General features: G+C 38.0%; 1 protein-coding gene across 2 annotated transcripts in view; it reads left to right on the forward strand.

Moving 5' to 3' along the window:
• The window catches only part of SLX4IP (SLX4 interacting protein), a 179,046-nt gene that overhangs the window by 136,857 nt on the left and 18,261 nt on the right, over positions 1 to 23,928 (forward strand). For both annotated transcript variants that reach the window (XM_049651140.1, XM_049651139.1), the window contains exons 5-6: positions 17,914 to 17,991; positions 21,139 to 21,227. In XM_049651140.1, the coding sequence (XP_049507097.1) occupies positions 17,914 to 17,991; positions 21,139 to 21,227 (167 nt within the window). The remainder of the gene's footprint in view (positions 1 to 17,913; positions 17,992 to 21,138; positions 21,228 to 23,928) is intronic.

The following is a 23,928-nucleotide window of genomic DNA, read 5'->3' on the forward strand; positions in this document are numbered from 1 at the left end:
AAGCTTGAGTAGACCCCAGGGCAAGACTGAGGAGGGGGGAGGTGATGACAGGAGGTGTGGACAGGGCTGGTGTGGAGGAAAACCCTGAGAAGAAGCAGGAGAAGCTTCTTGTAGAACCTCGGTGATGGGAGAGGCCATGGAGAGGTATGCCACTGAGAAGAGATGAAGACAAACATAGCAAGCCAGTGAAGAAGATGAGGCCAGGGCAGGAAGTGGGACAGACGGTGCAGTGCACAAGATGGAAGGAAATACAGGGCATTGATGCCCTTGCTTAGGTGAGTATCAGTTTGAAACTCACATCCCGCTCCACTGCCTCACTGGCATCTCCAGGACTCCCTCTCAGGGACTCCAAAGCACTGCACTGTCCAGTATTTTCAAGTCCCAAGTGTAAAGGCCTCCTATCATATGAACCTTCTACTAAAACCAGTGAAAGGAAGAGAGAAAGCTTCTATGAAGAAAAGAAGGCAGGACTGTGGCTGGCTTCCACTCCAGTCATGTGACCGAGAGCGGAGGGGCACCCTAAAAATGCTTGCCTTTGGAAGGTGGGAATGAGGAACAACATGAAGAAAGGTAGTTCTGTGGGATGGGTATCCAAGAAGCTGGGAGATTTGGGACAATGAAACATTAAGAGAGACTTTTGTGGAGCCTCAGGGGCTGGTGAGTTCTCAGCATTCAACAAAAGAAAAAGCACACAAATCAAGAGAGAAAGGGGTTTTTGTGGAGTGATGGAGCAGTGTCTACTCCTCGGGGCAGTGGAGACTGGGTCCTCTCCTGTGTATGTCTGATCTAAAGCTTTTCTATAGGCCATTAGAGTGTCAGCCCATTCGTTTCCTACTCTTTACCTCTCCATTTCTGGTATTTCCTTGATATTTCCGTTTCTTTTGAGTTCTGCTATGTACTTAAGCATGTTTTTCTTTTACCCAGATTTTGTGTGTTTTTAGCAGGAGGGTCTCCTTTATCTTTGTCAGATTCCCGATTCTGCTTTTAGACATGTGCTCCTTTAAAAAAATTTTTTTAAATGTTTATTTATTTTTGAGGGACAGAGAGAGAGAGAGAGCGTGAGTGCAAGAGCGCAAATGGGGGAGGGACAGTGAGAGAGACACAGAATTTGAAGCAGGCTCCAGGCTCTGAGCTGTTAGCACAGAGCCCAACACGGAGCTCAAACTCACAAACCGTGAGACCATGACCTCAGCTGAAGTTGGACACTTAACCAACTGAGCTACCCAGGTGCCCTGTGGACATGTGCTCCTTTTACTGCAAGGCTATATATTTTTTTAAGTATGGTGCACTTTTTACTCCATATGTAACAGGCTGGTAGTATGGCTTGAACCTGCAGACTGTATGTATATGTATCTATATCTATACCTATTTCTATAATCAGTTACCTTTTCAACTTGGGCCAGTAGTCATGAAAGAACGAGGTTACCATCCCTACTTTAAATGCGATAGTGTGCTTACTTTTAAGGCTTAAGGAAGATGAGAGCTTTACAATCACCTATTAGATCATTTCTGTTTAGGTTGCTTTTTAATTGTTATCTACTTACAAAAATTATTCTAAAGATTATGGTTATAATTCACAACACAATAAAGAATGCTTTTGCATTTTTTTGTAAAATGTTATTTTCAAAGTTAGAAAATTAGAAAAGCAAACTTTAATTGTGACTTATGTTCTGAAACTTTGAAAGAAGGATGATATTAACATAAATATTTAAAAGAAAAATTCATCAGCTTTAAGGTTCTTGAAGGTTTTCATCAAATTATGGTCTTCTTTTTTAAATTTAAGTCTTCGAAGAATTCTCTCTTTTGTTTTTAAACTTACTAGAAATTTCAGATGCATACAATAGATTATCCAAGAGTCCCCTCTTATCCATCACGCAGCATCGCATTTTTAACATATGGCCAAATGTTATTTCATTTACCCCTGACTTGTTCTTCCTGCCCCCCACTCCCACATAATTTTAGGTAAATCCTGGATATCATATATTGTACACATGAGTGATGCAATGTATTTGACTCTAAAAAATAAGGTGTTTAAAATTTTTTAAGATGTTTATTTCTGAGAGAGACAGAGACCGAGTGCGAGCGGGGAGGGGCAGAGAGGGAGACAGAATCTGAAGCAGGCTCCAGGCTCCTAGCTGTCAGCACAGAGCCCAGTGCAGGTGTCTAGCCCATGAACTGAGAGATCATGACCTGAGCTGAAGTCAGATGCTTAACCGACTGACGCACCCAGGTGCCCCTAAGTTTTCTTTTTTTTTTTTTTTTTTTAATGAGCAGAGTGCCATTAAGGTTTTTTTTTAATGTTTATTTATTTTGAGAAAGAGAAAGCGTGGATGTGCACAAGTGCACAAGTCGGGTTGGGGCAGAGAGTGAGGGAAAGAGAAAATCTCAAGCAGGCTCCATACTGTTAGTGCAGAGCCTGACTCAGGGCTCAATCCCACAAACCACGAGATCATGACCTGAGCCAAAATCAAGAGTTGGATGCTTAACCTACTGAGCCATCCAGGCGTCCCAAGGGAGAAAAAAAATTCTTGATGTCATCAAATATATAGTCCGTCTTCAGATTTCTCTATCTCTTCAATTCTATTATAGTTGGGTTGTTCAAATGAGGGTCTAAACAAGGTTGGTCCACACATTCACTGCATTTGATTGATTCTCTTTACAATAGGTGACTATCTCTTTGAACTTAGGGGAACGTCCCTCCTGTTTTTTTTTTTTTTTTTCTTGTTGTTTACTTATCAGAGAAACTAGGTCAAGTGTCCTCTGGAATTTCCCACATTTTGGGTTTGGCTGGCTGCATCTGCATGGTGGCGTTAATATTCTTCCAGCCCCTGTATTTCCTGTAAACTGGTAGTCAGACCCACACTCTTGATGAGGTCAGATCCCTTGTATGTTGTTGTTTCTTATGCAAGAATACTTTGTGCTAGATAGGGTGTATTTCCTGTTGCCACTCATTGGGAAGCACATGTCTTGTTATATCTCTCTTAATTTCATGGTAAGAATGTGTATACGATGAAGTTGGAGGTTCTGTTTGATGATTTTTTTATATTAACCAGTATTTTTTATTTGTTCATTTGATACTTATATTATCAGTAAATACTGTGTAAGCAGAACAACATTAAAAAGTTCTCTTTACACATTCTTCTAAGTTTTTCCTTGTTTAGACAGTGAAGACAGGAATATCAAGGTAGTGTTTCGGAAATAATAAAACCTGAGTCATAGCAAACATCGTACATTTCTTGTTAATCTGAGTCTGTGTGTGATCTGATTAGCATCTTAATTACGATTATAAGTCATTGCATACCTATCACTTTAATTTTTACATATCAAATTGATGTACATTTTAGGTGAACTGTAGGGACTTGTGGAAGATAAAAAATGAAAAGTATGTGGTGATTTTATTTTTTTTTTCTGTGAAAAGGTAGATCATCTGGCAGTTAGAGGGAGAGAGAGAAAAGAAAACAAAGGAGGCATGAGACTTGTTCTTTGAAATCCTCCAGAGAGGCGATAATAATTGAGCTAATATGCATTGGCTTCTCATAAATTGCCTTGGTAGTTTGGGCCTTGAGTGCCTTAGAAATTAGCTTTCTCCCTATGCCTCTTCACTGTTGCTATAGTGCTCCTGCTAGAGGCCTCTTTGTTTGTGTTTAAGGAGCAAGGGTGATTTCTCTCTTATATTCACTTATAGGACTTGCATTTTGTGTTTATCTTCAAGAACTTTGTAATGTACCACCACCATTACTCTAGCAAGACTCTTGCTACTAATTCCATACCAGTAACTCAATAAAATAAGATTTAGAGCAGTGACTTCCAAACCTGAACTGTGCATCAGAATCCCTTGGAACTCTTCAAAAAGAATACAAGTGTCTGCAACTTTCCCAGATCTACATCAGATTCTTGGGTGCTAGGGATACAAGAATCTGTAGAGTTGAAAATGACCCCAGCCTTGGAGCTTCCGACTCCCCATGTGATTTAAATATGAGCAGTGGGCTTATGATTGGGCCTTGGAAAGACTCTAGACTAGTTGGTGGTTACTTAAACTTCATAGTGGTTTATTTAAGAACTGTGAGATAGCAGGATTGATGATAAACTTTGGGAATGTTTACTGTTTTTGTACATAACTCAAGTGAACACATCAAAAATTGAAAAAAGACCTAGCACATTTTAAAATGGGATACAAATCCCAACTGAGGGGATTTGTTTGTTACAAATTTGAGGAGAATGTTTGTTACAAACAAATGCTGAATAGAAAATATAGAACAGAAGATAGTCTACATAAACATTGTAGGAGAAAGCAGTTCACTGCATGTCCTTAAGGACAGAGCCACAAATCTGTGATGTGCCTATTACAAAAGCTAATAAATTTGAAAACTTAGGTGAAATGGAAACAAATACTGTTCTCATTGCTAAATCACTAAAAGTGTTCCTTTTATAATCAAGGGTACCACAGCGATTCCTACTAGGAACAATATTCAACATTTACTGGAGATTCTAGCCCAAACTATAAGTCAGGAGAAAAAATACAGATGGGAAATTTGGAAATAAAGAATAAAAGTGTCATGAAAAGTCTAAGGGAAATATAGTGACCAATTATTAGAATTAATAAGAGGGTTTAATAGATTTTTCAGTTGCAGGTCAGCATACAAAAGTCAATTGCAACAGCAGACAATTTGAAAATGTAATTTTTAGGAAGCAATATATGTGATGGCAACAATAAAAAATAGGAAGTACCTCATAATAAACTTAATAAAGTATGCAAGAATGTTACATAGAAAAATTCTAAACTTTACTGAAAGACGTTTTTTTAAGTCCTCAAAAATAATTGGGAGGTCTGCCATGTCAAATATATAGGAAGTCCCATTTGTCTCCAAATTGGTCTATAAATTCAGGGCCTTTCTAATCAAACTGTCAATTTTTTCATGCAACTTGACAAGCTAACATTAAAAGCTATAGGAAAGCATAAAGGACCAGGAGTAATTCTTGATGAGGACTAGAAACAGCTTCGAGGGTCAAGAAAGGAACTTGCCCTACTGGATATTAAGGTTTATTGTAAATAAAGCTTAGGTAATTAATACAGTGCATATTGACTGATAAGTCAATGGAATAAAATAACTCTAAAAGAGAGGCCTAGGGGCGCCTGGGTGGCTCATTAGGTTAGATGTCTGACTTCAGATTGGGTCATGATCTTGTGGTTCGTGGGTTCAAGCCCAGTGTCGGGCTCTGTGCTGACATCTCGAAGCCTAAAGCCTGCTCCGGATTCTGTTGTCTCCCTCTCTCTCTGCCCCTCCCCTGCTCTGACTCTGTCTGTATCTCTCTCAAAAATAAACAAACATTAAAAAAGAGAGAGGCCTGTATATGGCAGAACCAGCTTTACAGATCAGTAGGAACCATCTTCTAGTGAATATTAAATTGGAAAAGAGTGAAAGTGGATTCCTAAGTGGTAACATACACAAAGTTCATGTACATTGAGTTTTTTAAAGAAAAATCAGGTTATAAAGCAGCTTTTGTCATGTGATTCCATTTTTGTAAAAAGAAATAGGAATATATGTGTGTTTATATGTCTTCAGAAAAGATCTGGAGGTCATCAAAAGTCAAGGTGAAAAAAGTAACTGTTTCTGGGTGGTTGGATTATTGGTGATTTAACTTTATAAACCTTTTTATTTTTGTCTAGTTGGTTTTTTTTAAAACACATTATATATACATTACTTTGAATTAGAATTTTTTTTCATTTTGAGTTTTTTCATGTAGCTGTTCTTATTTGTCTATTCTTCTAGATTAATTTTAGAATTAATTTGGCAACTTTGAAATTGCTCCCTACTCTTACCACGCACACACAAAAATGTTTTCATTGTGATCCTGATTGGAATTGTCTGGTACGTAATAGGCATTCAGTACATGTTTGTTAAATAAATAAATATGGGAACAATGCACATCTTTATAACAATTAGCCCTTCCAACCCAGAACTTGGTGTTTTACTCAAACCTTCCAAGTCCTTTTTTTAAAAAATGTAAGTTTTGTGATTTTTAAACTACAGATCTCACACATTCATACGATTAATGATTTCTAAAATTGCATAATCTTTTCATTTTCCCCCACATTGAGTCAAACCCTTAGCTGTGTATCTTTAATGTCAGGACTTAGAGGTGTCAGAATAATTTAAATGTAGATAAACATGTCCTGTGTAGTGAGGTTAAGGACCTGGGTTTATTTAGCTTAGAATAAATGACTAGATTGAAACTGACTACCTATCTCCAAGCATTTGGTAGCAGCCAGCTTTCTTTCATCTCTGCTGAAAGCAGAACACAAGAAAATGAACTTCAACTGCAGTGCGAGGAATTTAGATTACAAATTGTCAACTGGTGGTGCAAAGCTGAAGCTGCCTTCAGAAAAACTGTACTTGGACTGCTATATTTTAGTTCATTGCTAATTTAAAATTTGGGAGATTTCATATAAAAATTTAGATATTTAGCTTTTCTGGAAAGGCCTAAAATTTGGTACCCTGGTGCCCTAATTTCCAGTGGCAGCTGATGCTGGAGTTCAATAGCTTCTGTCCCCTTTTAACCAGGCATGTGCTTTCTCTGGTTTCCAGAGTCCAAACCCAGCCTTTTTGCTGTCTTGTCCTTTAAAGCATCAAAGTTTGCAATCTCATTTCAAATGGTAAAGGAAGAATTAAGTCACACATGCCTAGGTTTGGCATCTTCTCATTTGGCATTTGGTGGTGTTTTTAAAATATGATTTAAATATGATCCTGGCTAATAAGCAGGAAGTGAGCTAGATGGCTGTTCAAAGATGTTTCTTGTCCTGTGATTCTGCAATCCTGTTCGAATAGTCCAGTGGTTCATCAACTCTTTTTCTCATTGCACATGGTCATAGAATCTCAGAGTTGGAATGGACCCCCTGCAAGAGAGGGAGGCCACAGAGGATATGCTTCATCTGGTGCTTCTCATCTTATACACAGGAAGTTTGAAAGTTGTTGCAAGAGCGGCCTGCTTGAACAGCCAACAGTTCAAACAACCAGCTCCCTCATTTAGAAATAAAAGATCTGTTTCTTGGGTCACCTGGGTGGCTCAGTTGAATAAACTTCCAACTCTTGATTCTGGTTCAGGTTATGATCTCACAGCTTGTGAGATCAAGCCCAATGTCGGGTTCCATGCTGACACTACAGAGCCTGCTTGGGATTCTCTCTTTTCCTTTCTCTCTTTGCTCCTCCCCCTCTTGCACTCTTTCTCTCTCTCAAAATAAATAAACAAAATCTCTGTTTCTTTTATACATAGTTATTTAAAGGTGAGTGAAGGGTTTTGTAGGGAACTTTGAGATTTTCATAAGTGCCCAGTTCTATCGTCCTCATTATTATGCATCGTCTGGCAGAGTTATGATTGTGGGAGCCATCATTTTGAATATCATTTTGTCTGTGCTTGAACATTATCTAAACATGGTTTTCATACCTGATGTTAAGGGCATATTTTTATAAACAAAAAAAAAAATAGGAAAGCAGTATGGGAAAGAAAGCTAAAGTAATAATTTCTCAATTTGTTTTATTCTAATTTTTGCCTGAGCTTTCTCACTGAATGGTAACATTCTCTGATGGTCCCATAGATAGTAAAATTAATAGCACATGGGGCCAGTGGTATTGCATACAAAGCCAATGAAGTGACAGGTAGAAAATTGTTTTTCTAAGTAAATTTGGCCTCAAGTAATCATTTTGTTCGTAGGTTTTTGGTTTGTTTTTTTTTTTTTTGTTTTTTTTTTTCATGGAACTAACTAGTTTGCCCCATTTGTTTTGGCCTCAAATAGACATAGCTTTATTGTGACTCAGCGTCCAGTACTGTCCTTATTTAAGAACGTGAAATGTTATCTCAAGGGATCCTTTTGGAGTCTCTAAATATCTTGGGTAATAAGTGAAATTTTTAGCCCAGGACCAAATATTCCACTTACCCACCCAAATTGTTTCCCAGTTGTGGTCTTAAACTAGGATCCTGTGTGTGTGTGTGTGTGTGTGTTCTTAAACTTATGGTAAGACTTGTTTTTTGGTTCCCACAGAGCAACCCCTGTCCCCAACCCCACCCATCACCAACAATGGTGAAGATCACACTTAGGCCTATAACATGTTTCAAAGGGCCCCATAAGGGCTTTTCCAAAGTCTCCATCTCACACCCAACCTCCCTGTATATGTTCTAAGTGATGATATCACACTTGTGATTTCTCTACCGTTGGCCATCTTATAAGGACAGATGTGACTTACTGAATGGACAATTTCAGAAGTAATGAGTTATAATTCATTTTTTCCTGAATGAAATAGCTTTAAAACACACATATTCTTCATTTTTTAAAATGGCTGTATATGTTCCTGGTCTAGTCTAGCATGGATGAAGACATTGTCAGTACTCAGTAGCTATCAGCCCCTTTCTTCCTACCCTCTTATTAAATCTCACCAGGTCTTCAGAAGGAGAATGAGAGCTGACTCATGACCTCAGACTGGAAACAGTCACAAGTCTGAACTGGTACATAGTGTGGAGCTGCTTCCAGGTCAGCACACAGTCATCTGATTGTCACAAAGTGCCCTTTCTTAGAACAAGAATGAGACCACTACCCCACCTGCTTACCTTTGCTAAAAATTTAAGTGTTTATAAATTTAAGATCTCACTTCTTTGAAATTATCTTTAGGACTAAATATTCAAGTCATCTGTGTTCCAGACTTTGAATTATAATTACAGTGTTAGTTTGAACCTGCTCTTTCCTGCAGAACTTAAAGGAAGCTGTCAAAACTAATAAAGGGCTGGCATTGTAAAAGAGCATGCAGGTTGAAAATTTGTATTTAGGCAACTGAGATCTTATTTTTTTTAACTGCAAATTCTGAATGGAGGTCACTCTACAGGACAACTAGCCTGATCCCTTTAAAAGGTCATAATTAAGAATAAAAGGAAGGGAGACATTATTCTAGATTACAGGAATGTAAGAGACATAACCAAATGCAATGCATGATCTTTGGTTGGATTCTAATTCAAGAGGAGGTTCATTGATACACATTTTGGGGATAGTTTGGGAAATTTGAGTATGGACTGGTTATTTGACAGACCAATAATGTCATGCTCAGTTTTTTTTTTTTTTTTTTTTTTAATTTTTTTTCAATGTTTTTTATTTATTTTTGGGACAGAGAGAGACAGAGCATGAACGGGGGAGGGGCAGAGAGAGAGGGAGACACAGAATCGGAAACAGGCTCCAGGCTCTGAGCCATCAGCCCAGAGCCCGACGCGGGGCTCGAACTCACGGACCGCGAGATCGTGACCTGGCTGAAGTCGGACGCTTAACCGACTGCGCCACCCAGGCGCCCCTGTCATGCTCAGTTTTGATCATACTATCTTGGTGATATAGGAGGATGTCTTGTTATATGTGAGTCTGTGCTCACATATTTAGGAGTAAAGTGTCATGACATCTAATGTATTTTGAAATGGTTTACCAAATATGTATTTGAAACATGACAGAATATTAACTATTATTGAGTTTAGATGGTGGGGTTTGGGGGGTCATGGCACTGTTTTTCTACTTTTCTGGATGTTTGACATTTTTCATCATTGTCAGTGATGTTACTGATAATGAAGAGGTCATCTCAGGGAGAGAAGTATTATGGGACAAAATAGGCCTTCCTACTTTGAGGTTGCCTTGTTTGGGACAAGGCTTGGCTGGAGGAGAGCCAGGCTGTGTTGGGTGGGGCCAGCTAGGAAGCAGTGCTTACCTGTCCTGCAGTCCTGATGGCTCAGCAGGCCACTTGGAGGCATTTTCCCAGGCTCCACGTGGTCTCAGAAGAGCTGTGGGAGAGGGCTTCTCATTGTGATGTGCTATACCATGGACTTGCCTTGACAGCATAGGGGAAGTTCACATCACCTTGGCTATGAGTCTCTTGGAAAACAAGTGAAGCTGGATAGTTTTACAGTAAAAACTCCATGTTGGATATTTGTTCTCAGTGTCTTGGGACTATGAAATAGAACAACCCAAATACACGAGCACTCCCTTAAAAACTATTACTCACTACAACACGGTACTACTTAAAACTAATCTACCACTCTGCTAAGCCAGGGTGGAATTTGTTCAACCCGTATTTGATTTTTTTGTTGTTGTTTTTCCCTTTCTATTCATGAAGTCTCTGAATTTCTAATAAAGCCATTTTGGAGCGGTTTATTTAGACAGAATATGAAATAAAATAGTAGAATTCTGATTTGTCCTTAAAACATGGACTACCCTTTCTCTCATTAATATTACCGAGTCCCTACCCCTCCTCCTTTTCTTAGAGACTTAATTCTCTTTGATGAACTACCAGGTGAGTCAGAAGATGTTAATGTGGTAACAGATCATCATTTCGGGCCCCATCGGAGGTTGGGAGGTCTGTACGAAGATAAAGCAGCAGCTCTTTACAACGTTTGGAATGCCAGAGGCATAAACTGGAGACTTTGGGGGCTGCTTGGAGGCCAGGGGAGAAGGTAGACTCTTGTTAGTACTGGATGTCAAATGACATTAAGCAGTGCAGAAATATAGATTATGTCTAGAAATACACATATCTGAAGACTCCTGATAGAAAGATGATTCCACAACAGAATTTTCCTTCTAAGTCCCAGTCTCTTCCTGTGTCTAAAGAAAGTCTTCTCAGATTTAGGAGGACCACAATAGCTGGCAAGAAAACAGACATACTTAAATGTGATTTACAAGTGCCTCAGAATCTCAGAATGCCATTGCCAGGTAGTTTTCGAGTGAAAAGATTCTCACTTTACGATTTCCATTTTGTCCCCCAACCCGAGTCTCCTACTGACTCCAGTTCTGTGCATTTAGAACACCAGTGTTAGCAAGCTTGCGGTTTAGGCCCGGAGAAGGGAAAAGCAAAGGGCCTCCTGGATTCTTTGCCAAGTTGCTGTTTGATTGTAGAGAATAGTGGAACTTTGCTTTAGCTCTGAATAAGGACGAAATCTCAGTGGCCTGCTGAACTCTGTGAAGTTAATTACATTAAAGAGCAAAGATAAGAATGTAGTCTTTATCACTGCCTGCTATCTATGGATAAATAAAATACATCTCTGTAAGCATTTCGAGTCAGTATATTTCAGTGGCAGTGACTTTCTCTGTTTATATATCAAAATTAGTTTGCCATAAGAACTGAATCTTTTGTGTTTAATCTCTCTTCAAGTTCTCTTTAAACAATAAAGTTTCCTATGGCCAGTGGAATTTGGATTAAGCAGGTGAAAATCTTTTTTACATGTTAAGTTTGCCATTTCTCTTGTCAATGCCATGGTGGGGGTATTCATTGAAATCATAACAAGTCCCCAGTTTAGGAATGATTCTCTTTAGCATAATCCTATTCTGGGGGGTGGGATGGATAGGAGATACTCAGTTCTCCTAGTAATTTCAGTCATAAATCACTTAGAATTTTCTTATACTGCTCTCTTTTTCTTTTTTTTTAATTTTTTTTTACATTTATTTATTTTTGGTAGACAGAGAGAGACAGAGCACAAGTGGGGGAGGGGCAGAGAGAAAGGGAGACACAGAATCCGAAGCAGGTTCCAGGTTCTGAGCTGTCAGCCCAGAGCCCGATGCGGGGCTCGAACCCACAGATCGCGAGATCATGACTTGAGCCGAAGTCGGACGCTTCACCAACTGAGCCACCCAGTCGCCCCATACTGCTCTCTTTTTCTGTAGGGAAACATGTCATATTGAGACTGTTGCTTAACTGACCAAGTAAGCTTTCTTTATCACCCAAGGTATCTCCAGATACCATGCTTCCTGAATTGGAGCTGTAGTTTTCATAGTCGACTTCAGATTTAGCCCCTTCCTGATAATAACATTCTATTGCTGGATATTTTGTACAGGGAAAAGATTTTTGAAAATCCGAGTCTTAATCACTAGAGCTGTAAGTGTTACCAGCAAAGGCAGAATGACTTACATACTGCATTTAATTGTTATTCACACCTTTGGAAGACTGACATTATAAATCATTACTTTCAAAATCACTGTAAAATTTTTCTGTCTGTATTCATAGATCCTTTCTTACAGTCTCCACCAGCCCCCCCACAGCAGTAGGACAGATAAACAGATGTGCAAATCACTTCTATTCTCTCACTGACCTAAGGAATAAAGGATTTGTTTTAAAGCACTCAGAATAATGCCCGTGGTGTACATATTTTGTTTGACGTTTTAAGCAGAAGAAGGCACATGACCAAAATGCAATCTGTTTCAAGTGTTTGAGGAAAAAATATATTTCATCTCTGTAAATCTGGAGATTATGCTATCATAGATGTCACTCTTATTTCACAATCCCCATGACTAAAGCAGTTGTGCTGTCAAAGCTGTAGCTTGTGTAGACAGACATCAAATCTGCAGTCACTGATGTTCTGGATCTTCTACAGGGGTGTGAGAAGGATACTGAACGTAAAAGTGGGAATTTCTTTGAATTTTTTTAAAATAAAAGTTATTTCAAAAACAATTATAACCATGGACTTTGAAAAATCTGAAGGTCCTGGAGACCACCTCTTATAACACCTGGCCCTTTCAATTTCATGGATATAATACTGTCTCTGAGGTTGTTTTACAACCCGGAGATGCTTACCGTCTTTGGTAGGACAGTTTTACTTAATGTTTTTAAGAAAGTCATCAACAGAGTAGTTTATACCTGGAGGTGGGTGGAAGGGAAGGAAGAGAGGAGGGAGGGAGGAAAGCAGAGAGAGAAGAAGGAACTGTGCTGGTACTTTTTGTGAAATTCTGTTGCTACCCTATAAGATGAATGGTAATGTCTCCATTTTCATATGGAATGTACTCCTTTGTACCAGGCTCCTTTACTTGACTTTTTTTTTTTTTGAGATTTTTTTTCTGATATCGCCTGTAGTTGTAGTTTATACATTTTTAGGGACAGGGTAGTATTTCACCATGACTATGCCCCCTTCCCTTTAAATGTAAGTTTCAGGTGTACATCTTTATAATTCGACATCTGTATACACTACGAAGCTTGTTTAACATCTGTCACTGTCTAGTTAACCCTCTTGACCCATTTCACTCCCCAACTCTGCCCCATAACCACTACTCTTGCTGTTTTGTTTGTTCATTTGTTTGGTTTTTCAGACTCCATGTATGAGTGAAATAATACAGTATTTGTCTTTCTCTGCCTTACTTCATTTAGCCTAATATCTTCAAGGTCCACCTGTGTTGTCGTAAATGGCAAGATTTCATTATTTTTTATGTTTGAGTAGTCCATGGTATAAATGTACCACATCCTCTTTATCCATCCATCTGTCAATAAGCACCTAGACTGTTTCCGTATCTTGGCTATTGTAAGTAATGCTGCAGTAAACATAGTGGTGCATGTATCTTTTTGAATTAGTGTTTTCATATTCTTTGGATAAAGATTTCAGAGTGGAATTGAGGGGTCATACAGTAGTTCTGTTCTTAATTTTTTGAGGCCACTATAATTTCCATAGTGGCTACACCAATTTACATTCTCACCAACAGTGCACAAAGTTTCCATTTTCTCCACATCCTCACTAACATTTGTAATTTCTTGTTTTTGTTCGTTTGTTTTTTAGTAGCCATTCTAACAGATGTGAGGTGTTTTCTTATTGTGGTTTTAATATGCATTTTCCTAATAATTGGTGTTGAGCACCTTTGCATGTGCCTGTTGGTCATCTGTATATCTTCTTTGGAGAAATGTTGATTCAAATCTTCTGCCCATTTTTAAATCAGGTTGGTTGATTTGTTGTTGTCAAGTTGTATGAATTCTTTAGGTATTTTGGATATTAACTCCTTATCAGATATATAGTTTGCAAAAATCTGCTTCCATTTAGTGGGTTGCCTGTTCATTTTGTTGACGGTTCCTTTGTTGGGTAGAAGGTTTTAAGCTTGATGTAGCCCTATTTGTGTACTTTCACTTTTGTTTCCCTTGTCTTTGTAGTCAGATCCACAAGGATGTTGCTAAGACTGATGTCAAGGAGTTTATATTTTCTTCAAGGCATTTTATGGTTTCAGGTCTTAACATTCAAGTCTTTAATGCATTTTGAGTTAATTTTTGTGCATGGTATAAAATAGCGGTCTAGTTTTATTCTTTCGCATGTGGCTGTCCGATTTTTCCAACATCATGACTGAAGAGACCATCCTTTCTCTATTGTATGTCCTTGGCTTGTTTGTCATAAACTAACTGTCCATATATGTGTGGGTTTATTTCTGGGCTCTCTATTCTGTTTCATTGGTCTGTGTGTCTGTTTTTGTACCAATACCATAGTGTTTTGATTTACTACAGCTTTGTAGTATAGTTTGAAATCAGAAAGTGTGATACCTCCAGCTTTTTTCTTCTTTCTCAAGATTACTTTGGCTATTTGGCATCTTTTTTGGTTCCATACAAATTTTAGAATTGTTTATTCTAGTTCTGTGAAGTATGCCACTGGAATTTTGATAGGTGTTGCCATTAATCTGTAGATTATGTTGGGTAGTATAGACATATTCACCATATTAATTCCAATCCATGAACACAGAATATTTTTCCATTTATTTTTATCTTCTTCAATTTCTTTTGTCAGTGTCTTATAGTTATCAGTGTTCAAGTCTTTCATCTCCTTAGTTAAATTTATTACTAAGTATTTTACTCTTTTTCTGATGCGGTTGTAAATGGGATTGTTTTCTAAATTTCTTTTTCTAATGTTTTGTTAGTTATATATAGAAATACCACAGATTTTTGTATATTGATTTTGTGTCCTGCAACTTGAATGAATTCATTGGTTCTAACAGGTTTTTTTGGTGAATTCTTTAGAGTTTTCTTCTATATATAGTATCATGTCATCTACAAATAGAGACAGTTTTACCTCTTTTCTGGTTTGGATGCCTTTTATTTATTTTTCTTCCCTAATTGCTATGGCTAGGACTTCTGAGACTATGTTGAATAAAAGTGGTGAGGGTGGGCATCCTTGTCTTGGTTCTGATGTTAGAGCTTTCAGCTTTTCACCATTAAGTGTGATGTTAGCTATAGGATTGTCATATGTGGTTTTGATTACACTGAGGTATATTTCCTCCATACCCACTTATTGAGAGTTTTTATCCTAGATGGGTCTTGCATTTTGTCAGATATTCTTTTTCCCACATCTATTGAGATGATTATGTGATTTTATCTTTAATTTTGTTAATGTGATGTTCAGTGTTGATTGATTTGCAGATGTTGGACCATCCTGGCATCACTGGAATAAATCTCACTTGATCATGGTGTATGATTCTTTTAATGTATTGTTGGATTTGTTTTGCTAATATTTGTTGTGGATTTGGGGATCTATGTTCATCAAGGATATTGAGGGTTTTGTTAGACAATGTGCATGCCTTAGGGGAGAGGGGCAGAGGGAGAGAGAGAGAGAATCCCAAGCAGGGTCTTTGCTTGGTGCAGAACCCAATGTGGGGCTCCATCCCACAACCCTGGGATCTTGACCTGAACCAAAATCAAGAGTTGGATGCTCAACTGCCTGAGCCACCTTTGGCACCCCAAGGATATTGCTTTTAATTTTCTTTTTTTGTGGAGCCCTTGCTCTGGTTTTGGTATCAGGGTAATGCTCACCTTGTAAAATATGTTTGGAAGCTTTCCCTCCTTCAGTTTTTGGAAGAGTTGAAAAGGATAGGTGTTAAATTTTCTTTGAATGTTTAGTAGAATTCTCCAGTGAAGCCATCTGGTCCTGGACTTTTGTTGTTGGGAGGTTTTTCAGTACGCTTTCAATCTCCTTACTAGTAATTGGTGTATTCAGATTTTCTATTTCTTCATTATGCAATCTTGGGAGATTGTAGGTTTCTAGGAATTTATTCATTTCTTCAAGGTTGTACAGTTTTTTGGCATATAATTTTTCATAGCAGTTTCTTACAACCCTTTGTATTTCTGCGGTATTGGTTGTAACATCTCTGATTTTATTTGAGTTCTCTTCTGTCTTTTTTCTTGGCAAGTCTAGCTAAGATTTTTCGGTATCATTTATCTTTTCAAAGAACTAGCTCTTTCTTCATTGATTTTTTTCTAATGTCTTTTTAGTGTCTATTTCTCTTCTAGTCATCATTATTTCCTTTCTTCTGTAAATTTCGGGTCTTGCTTGTTCTTCTTTCCTAATTCTTTAGTTGCAGAGCTAGATTGTTTATTTGAATTGTTTGTTTATTTCTTGAGGTATGAATTTCCCTCATGGAACTGCGTTTGCTGCATCCTATGTATTTTGGTATGTCCTGTTTTTATTTTCACTGGTTGTAGATTATTTTTTAATTTCCCCTTTGGTTCCTTCAATAACCCATTGGTTGTTTAATTATTTGTTGTTTAATATTTTTATATTTTTTCTTATTTCTTCTAATGAATTTCTAGTTTTATACCATTGTGGTTGGAAGAGATGCTTGATATGATTTCAGTTTTCTTGAAATTATTGAGATTTGTTTTGTGGCCCAAATTGTGATCTGTCCTGGAGTATGTTCCATGATCGCTTGAGAAGAATGTGTATTCTTTTGGATAGAGTGTATATATCTATTAAGTCTGTCTGGTCTAACGTGTTATTTAAAGCTGATGTTTCTGTTTTAATTTTTTGTTGATGTTGTCTGGATGATCTATCCATTGGTGAAAGTGGGGTATTAAAGTCTCCTGGTATTACTGTATTGGTTTCAATTTCTCCCTTTAGGTCTGTTAGTGTTTGCTTTATATGGTGCATATATATTTATAAATGTTACATTTTCTTATTGGATTGACATCTTTATGTAATGCCTTCTTTTGTTTTTTATTACAGTCTGTTTTAAAGTTTATGTTGTTTTATCTGAGTATACCTACTCCAGCATTCTTTTCATTTCCATTTGCCTGGAATACCTTTTTCCATCCCTCACTTTCAGTCTGTGTTCTTACTTCTGAAGTGAATATCTTGTAGGCGCATATAGATGGGTCTTCTTGTTGTTTTTTGATTGTTTGTTTGTTATCCATTTAGCACTCTGTATCTTTTGACTGGTGATTTTAGACCATTTACATTTAAAGTAATTATTGATAAGTATATGCTTATTGCCATTTTGTTAATTATTTTCTTGTTGTTTTTATAGTTCCTCTCTATTCCTTTCTTCTCTTTCTCTCTTCTTTTTTGGTTTGATGGCTTTCTTTAGTGTTATCTTTAGATTCTTTTCTCATTTTCTTTTTGTATTTATTATGTATTTTTTCCTCATGGTTACCACAAGGTTCACATAAAATATCATATGTAAATAGCAGTCTGTTTTAAGTTGATAGCAACTTAATTTTAAATACGTTCCAAAACTTTACCGTATTACTCCTTTCCCATGTTTTATATTTTTGATGACACATTTTACATCTTTACATTTTCTGCTGCCTGTAACTAATTATTGTAATTTGAGGGAAATTTACTACCTTTGTCTTTTAACCTTCATGCTTGCTTTGTAAGTGCTCGCTCCACTACCTGTGTTATATATTTTACTTTTCCAGTGAGATTTTTACTTTAATATATGTTTTTTTTTTTTTTGTTATAATTAATAGTTCCATTTCTCTTGGGCTTAAAGAAGGCCTGTTAGCATTTCTTGTACGGCCGGTTAAGGGGTGATGAATTCTTTTAGCTTTTGCTTTTCTGGAAAGCTCTTAATCTCTCCTACAGTTTGGAATGATAATCTTGCTGGGTAGAGAATTCTTGGTTGAATTCATTGTAACAGATAAAGTAACTGAGCCACTTAAGGCACTGGAGACAATCCCAACCAGGTGCTCTGGCCAGTCCTCCTAGAAGAGCTCATAGTGTAATATTTACCCCTTTCTCTCATGTGAATCCCTCTATTGATTCTTTTTAATCTTTCATTTGTTAAATAATTATTGAACACATACTACATGGTAGGCACTAGGGAGGGCTGTGGGATTTAGTGGCAAACAAACTTGTAATCTAATGATATCCTCTTTTACCTTATAGGTTATGGCTTTCAAATCACAGCCTATTTCCTCAAGAGAGGGATACGCCTCCACTGTTTCAGAAGTTCACAGAATACTGGTAAGAAGCTGATATCTTGGATTGTCAAGCATTTTGCACTATTGGCTTGTCCTAGAGAAGGAATGAAAATTAAGGAATGAATATTACAACTTTCTTCGTTGCCTTTGTAAAATTGAAATACTGATTGAGAGTATTTCTAAACATTTGTGATTTTTTTTTTCAATTTTCACTGTTTTACTGCCTGTCTGAGAACTGTGAGCTGGGCCACATCAGGCTTTACTTTCCTGCTGCATCTCAGCACTTTCATTGAGCTTCCAGAATGATTTGACAGGCAGTTACACCATGAATCACTTCATCTTTATGCACACCAAGTCCCTGGGATACAGAGCAAGTGTGTACACGAGAAAATGCTTTCCCAGCCCAGAGCTGTCAGAGCCTTTCTTAGGTGTGTGACAAGGCCAGCTTCCCCCCTCCTTTCCCCCAAGTCAAGATGTCTGCTGAGGAAATGATGTCAAACACGTCCAGCCAACAACAATAAAGTCAGATGCTAATGACAATTCTCCAAGCTGATCTGAACATTGGAAAGAAACTCTAACTGAACTTCCTTGGATGACTTTAATATATAAGATATGAAACAAGGACTTTGAAAATAAACTGTATGGAGGTTTGCTCTTGGAATCTTCACAATTATCTACACTTTTTGAACTTTAAGTGTCACTCAAATATATTACTCTCTTACTGGGGCTTTCCACTTTGTTCAATTCTCTTAGTAAAATAAGCACTTAACCTGGTATCTGTCTGTTAAAATGAAGGCTATCTGTATGGTAAAGATTGCTATTGCCTAAATCTTTATTTAAATATTAAAATGATAAAAGTTTCAGTTATGACTTAAGCAAAGAAGAAGTGTACAGAGGTTGCTTTCTGTTTATATAATACCTGGCTCCAAAATGTTCAAAATGCATCATTCTAGTATTGTTACTTTTCAGAGGAAGAAATGGAAGGACAAAACAGAGAAATTATTGAATAGAACTGATCATTTTTATTTAAAAAAAATTTTTTTTAAACATTTATTATCGAGAGACAGAGAGAGACAGAGCATGAGCGTGGGAGGGGCAGAGAGAGGAGGAGACACAGAATCCAAAGCAGGCTGCAGGCTCTGAGCTGTCAGCACAGAGCCCGACGCAGGGCTGGAACTCATAAATTGCGAGATCATGACCTGAGCCGAAGTCGGATGCTTAACCGACTGAGCCACCCAGGCACCCTGGAACTGATCATTTTTAATTTAAATTCTGATCCGCTAGTATTTCAATGTCATGATTTTTGGCTGGCGGGCTTAGTTCCCCCTTCCAGAAAGTGGGAAGCAGACTACTTATCACTTACTTCAATAAGAAATTTTAAGAATTAATGAATAAATATTAATGACTTTATTTATTATTATTATTTTTTGTTTGTTTTTAAATCTATCCCTAGTCTCTTACAAGATAGAACATCTAAGAGGGGTCGAAGTTTCAACACACTCAGGCCCTCTGAAATGGAGATTTCTACGTGAGGAGGACTAGTGGGAGTGAGACCAGAAGGACAGGTTAGACCCCACTCATGGAGGGCTTTGAAGTTTGCACATCATGTGATGGGTACTGAGGATCCACAATGGGGTTTTGAGCAGGATAAGTGGAAATATTTTTTTAGAACTGTTAACCTGCTTGCACTGAGTAGGATGAATTAGAATAGGGAAGAGTGATCACCAAGGAGACAGCAGTGGTCCAGGGGAGAGGTAAGGAGATGGCTATTACTAAAACATCAACTCATTAGGCCTTTGGTGTAATTTAACCTAGTCAGGTGGTGTGGTGTTAACTGTGTTTAAGTTGTGTGTATATGTAACCACTACCTTCATGCTTGGCTTCTATCAGTCAGTCCCTCACGTTGTCATTCATTGTTGGAAATGAGCAAAGTATGTGAAAAGCTTCACTTATTTGATTCATAACATCCCTCTTTAAAAATGTTGGTCATATCTAAGAGGGAAGTTTTCTCTTTTAGAAAAATGTCTTTGTGTTATAAATATGATATATAAGTATTATGAAAAATATGAAAGCAATACAACCAAGTATAAAGAAAGGAGAAGATCCTCACCTCCCACCCAGAATATATACTATTAGCATCAGCTAAACACCACTCCAGACATAGGTGGAGGCTGCATACATAAGTGAATTCATGAATGGATGGACAGACAGATGAGAGGAGGAGAGATACAGATGCCATTTACCATCTTATATTCTTATTTCATTGAATGTTGGGGTGTCCAGCTCTGAGATTCCTGCAGCCCTCCCCCCAACCCAGCACTTCTTGCTTTAAGAAGTTGTAATAATAGGGGCACCCGGGTGACTCAGTCAGCTGGGTGACCGACTTCGGCTCAGGTCATGATCTCACAATTTGTGAGTTCTGCCCTGCGTAGGGCTCTGTGCTGACAGCTCAGAGCCTGGAGCCTGCTTCAGATTCTGTGACTCCCTCTCCTCCTTGCACTCTGTCTCTCTCTCTCTCAAAAACAAATAAATGTTAGAAAAAAATAAAATAAAAGAAGTTGTAATAATAGAGTAATGTGACTGAGGTGTAATTATATCATCTTTGCTCTTGCATATTTTACTATTTCCTTATTATTCCTTATTCCTTATTATTATTCATATTAATGACACTTCTCCATTCATTGCCTGATTCAGATTGGGCATTTGCCCTCCAGTGTAGCGGACCCATCTAAGACCAGTTGACTAAAGAGATGATAAGTAAACTAATTAGTGAGAACATTGATGAGTCATGTTTTCAGATTTTATCCCATAGTCTTCCTCTTTCTGTATAATTCTGCACACTCGTTAGGAAACGTTGATCCTATTTCCCAAATGTGAGTTCTGGTCAGAAAACAGCAAACTGTCACAGAGGGAAGGCTGCAAGGGCCCTTCCCTGCCTGGGGGTTTCATGGGATATAATCTAATGGTCCAGGGGCTCAGGCGGACCTATCTGCAACCTCCTGGCTGCTCCTTAGAGCTCTGTGCTTGCCCTGCCCTCCTGATGGCAAATACTGAAAGGAGACGAGGAGAGAAGACATGTGTCTTATGTATATACATATTTTAGCTGTAACTTAAAAATCTGAGAACAAGCATTTCTGTGTTCAGAGATTTTTGATGCCTTTAGTAACTTGATTTTGTTCATTTTGTGCAGAGCTCCGTGTATTTCCTGACAGATTTGTGGTCTGTGTAAGTCAACTTTCATTCAGTAGTGATCTTATGGCAAGTCAGAATGAAGAACTGGTATGTACAAAAAAATTCTATAAATAAATTTGCTTAAAACTTACTGTAAAAATAGAAAAAAATGTTGTCTTCTGTTATCCTTGGGCCATTCATTGAGCACCCAATGAATGTTTTAAGGGACCAAAAATGTCCTACCTCTTTTTGCATGATAATATTAACTGATGTGTTTTGTTTATTTTTTTTTTTTTTATTCTTCCTGAAGTCCCCTTGAAAATTCAGTTTATCAGCCATATCTTTTAGTATCATTTTTTTTGTATCAGTTTTAATGAGAAAGGAACATATCACAAAATCTGGGATGGTGCTTATGATAATGTTCAAATGAGATAAAGCAAGGTCTTTAAATGAAATGAAGGAAAATCCACATGTTTCCACTGGAAGCTTTCATTGGGGTCAGCGGCTTTGAATTTTATTCCATGGTGAATCACTGACATTTTCATGAGAATCATACTTTTCCCCAGTGTGTTGTTTCTTTGCTGATAGGGTTAGTTTTCTCTCTCCTTTCTCAGGCTAAGTCTCAAGCTCCATCAGGTCCTGCCTGTTTCGTTTGTGTTTCATTGGAGTTCTCTCTTCAGATAAATAGATACAGAAAACTCCCCCTTCATGTTGTAACTTATAGCTGTGCCTTGTAAACTTAACATATGCCTTTGAGAGAGTCTCCTTGGAGGGTGTGTGTGAGTGTGTGTCATTGCAGCCACAGTCCATTCTCTCTGAACTTACCTCGGTGCAAACTTTTTTTTCATATTTTTGGATATATCACTTGAACTTTAACAAAGAAGAAAACAACTAGGAGACATGAAACCTGGACATGAAGTGTGACAGGATTATGATGCTTCTAAAATAATTTATGGGAATATTAGATTACCCCTTATGTTTATTTATTTATTTATTTTTTTTCAACGTTTTTAATTTTTATTTTTGGGACAGAGAGAGACAGAGCATGAACGGGGGAGGGGCAGAGAGAGAGGGAGACACAGAATCGGAAACAGGCTCCAGGCTCCGAGCCATCAGCCCAGAGCTTGACGCGGGGCTCGAACTCACGGACCGCGAGATCGTGACCTGGCTGAAGTCGGACGCTTAACCGACTGCGCCACCCAGGCGCCCCTATTATTTTTTAATCCATATGAAATGTGACATTTGGCCCACATGGTCTAAAACCAGCTTCTTACCTCATCTGAAATAAACAGATGGAGACTAGAAGGGTGAATTAGAGACCTAGGAAAAGTAAAGAGCAGAAATGCTTTTATTTGGAGATGAGCCTTTTGGAAAAACCAGTGGGACCCTTATTTCTTCATCTGTCAATTAAATGACATAAATGAAGCAAATTTGTTGAAGAGTATTAAAAGTGTATTCTTTGAGGTTTTTCCAGGATGTTAGAGTTATCTCAGTAAGTTAATAAATACAAAAATAGTAATGCTGTTGGCAAATTAATATAATATAACTTAACTGATTCTCAGAGCAGTGAAGAAATTGATCTTTGGTTTAAGAAAACAACAATTAACTGTACCAGGAAGTGTTATTGCTTCAGATGGAAAAAAGAAGAAATTAGATCTTATATGATATGTAATATTAATACGTAATATCTTAAATTATTAAGGGTGAATTAAAACATCTCAATACAAATGAAATGTTATCCTCCTTTGGGACACCGGTATTTATACAGATCCTGATTTTGCTATAGCTGCTGTCAAATAAATCCTATAATCTGGAGGACTTCCTAAAGGTTAAGCATTTTCATTCTGAAAAGTTGACTAGTCTAGTCTGAGCCTTTTACACAAGCCAGTTCAATTTTCTTCTCTTCAGAATGTTCTGACGTTTAGTGATAACACTATCAGAGTTAACCAAAACGGCTTATAAAGAAAAGTACATTTATATCATGAGGATCGTTCATTGTTTTCAGTGACTCTCTTTAGATGTGGTCAGTCTCTGTCTCTTCAGCTGCTCTTTTCCCCACCTATGTGCCTTCACATACATGCTGTCCCAGCCACACAAGTGGGAGTCTGCTAACGCTCAGCAGCACTACACAGCTCCCTCCCTGGACATAGGCTCTGTGCTTCCCTTCTGGCTGGCCAGCTCACCTGCACCTTCCCTCCTAACAGGCCTCTCGTCCACCACTTCCTCAAGCTTGTCGCCCCCAGAAACAGTAAAATATCCAGGCCTGGAGAAGGACCGTCCTGCACACTGCCCATCGAGCTGACAACTTGGTCCCCCCACCACATGTGCCTTGGAGCTTTAGCCTCATTCATGTTTGATCTCTGAGGAGCCCACCTGTCTCAGCCGTTTGAGGGTCAATAAACCATCCTTCCTTCCCAGAATTGCCTTCTGTCTGAGAGAAGGCGTGCGTAGTACTTGATATATACTTCAAATGCCCAAAGCCAGTGATATCTGGCTCCTCTGTGAATATTCCTTGAACTTCCAGAAAGCTTTGGATTCTTTATCAGTTTACACTGATATTCGCCAAAGGGCAGGATCTGCCTCATTTCTCTTGGTAATTATTCTCCAGGACTATTTGACTGGGAAGGCCTGGGAAATTGGCTTCCTAAATACTGTATTGGAGATACGTTTTTGTCAAGAAACAGCAGTTATTTTCCTCTAACTGTTCACTGAACTTAGTTCTCTATGGCCCCAGAAGTGATGGGGGAGTGAGCTAGTACCTGAGCAACAGCCTGGGAACCTTGCTCGTGCCGTGAGTAGTAGATTCCTT

Source organism: Panthera uncia (assembly GCF_023721935.1).
Source record: "Panthera uncia isolate 11264 chromosome A3 unlocalized genomic scaffold, Puncia_PCG_1.0 HiC_scaffold_11, whole genome shotgun sequence".
NCBI classification, from domain to species: Eukaryota; Metazoa; Chordata; class Mammalia; order Carnivora; family Felidae; genus Panthera; species Panthera uncia.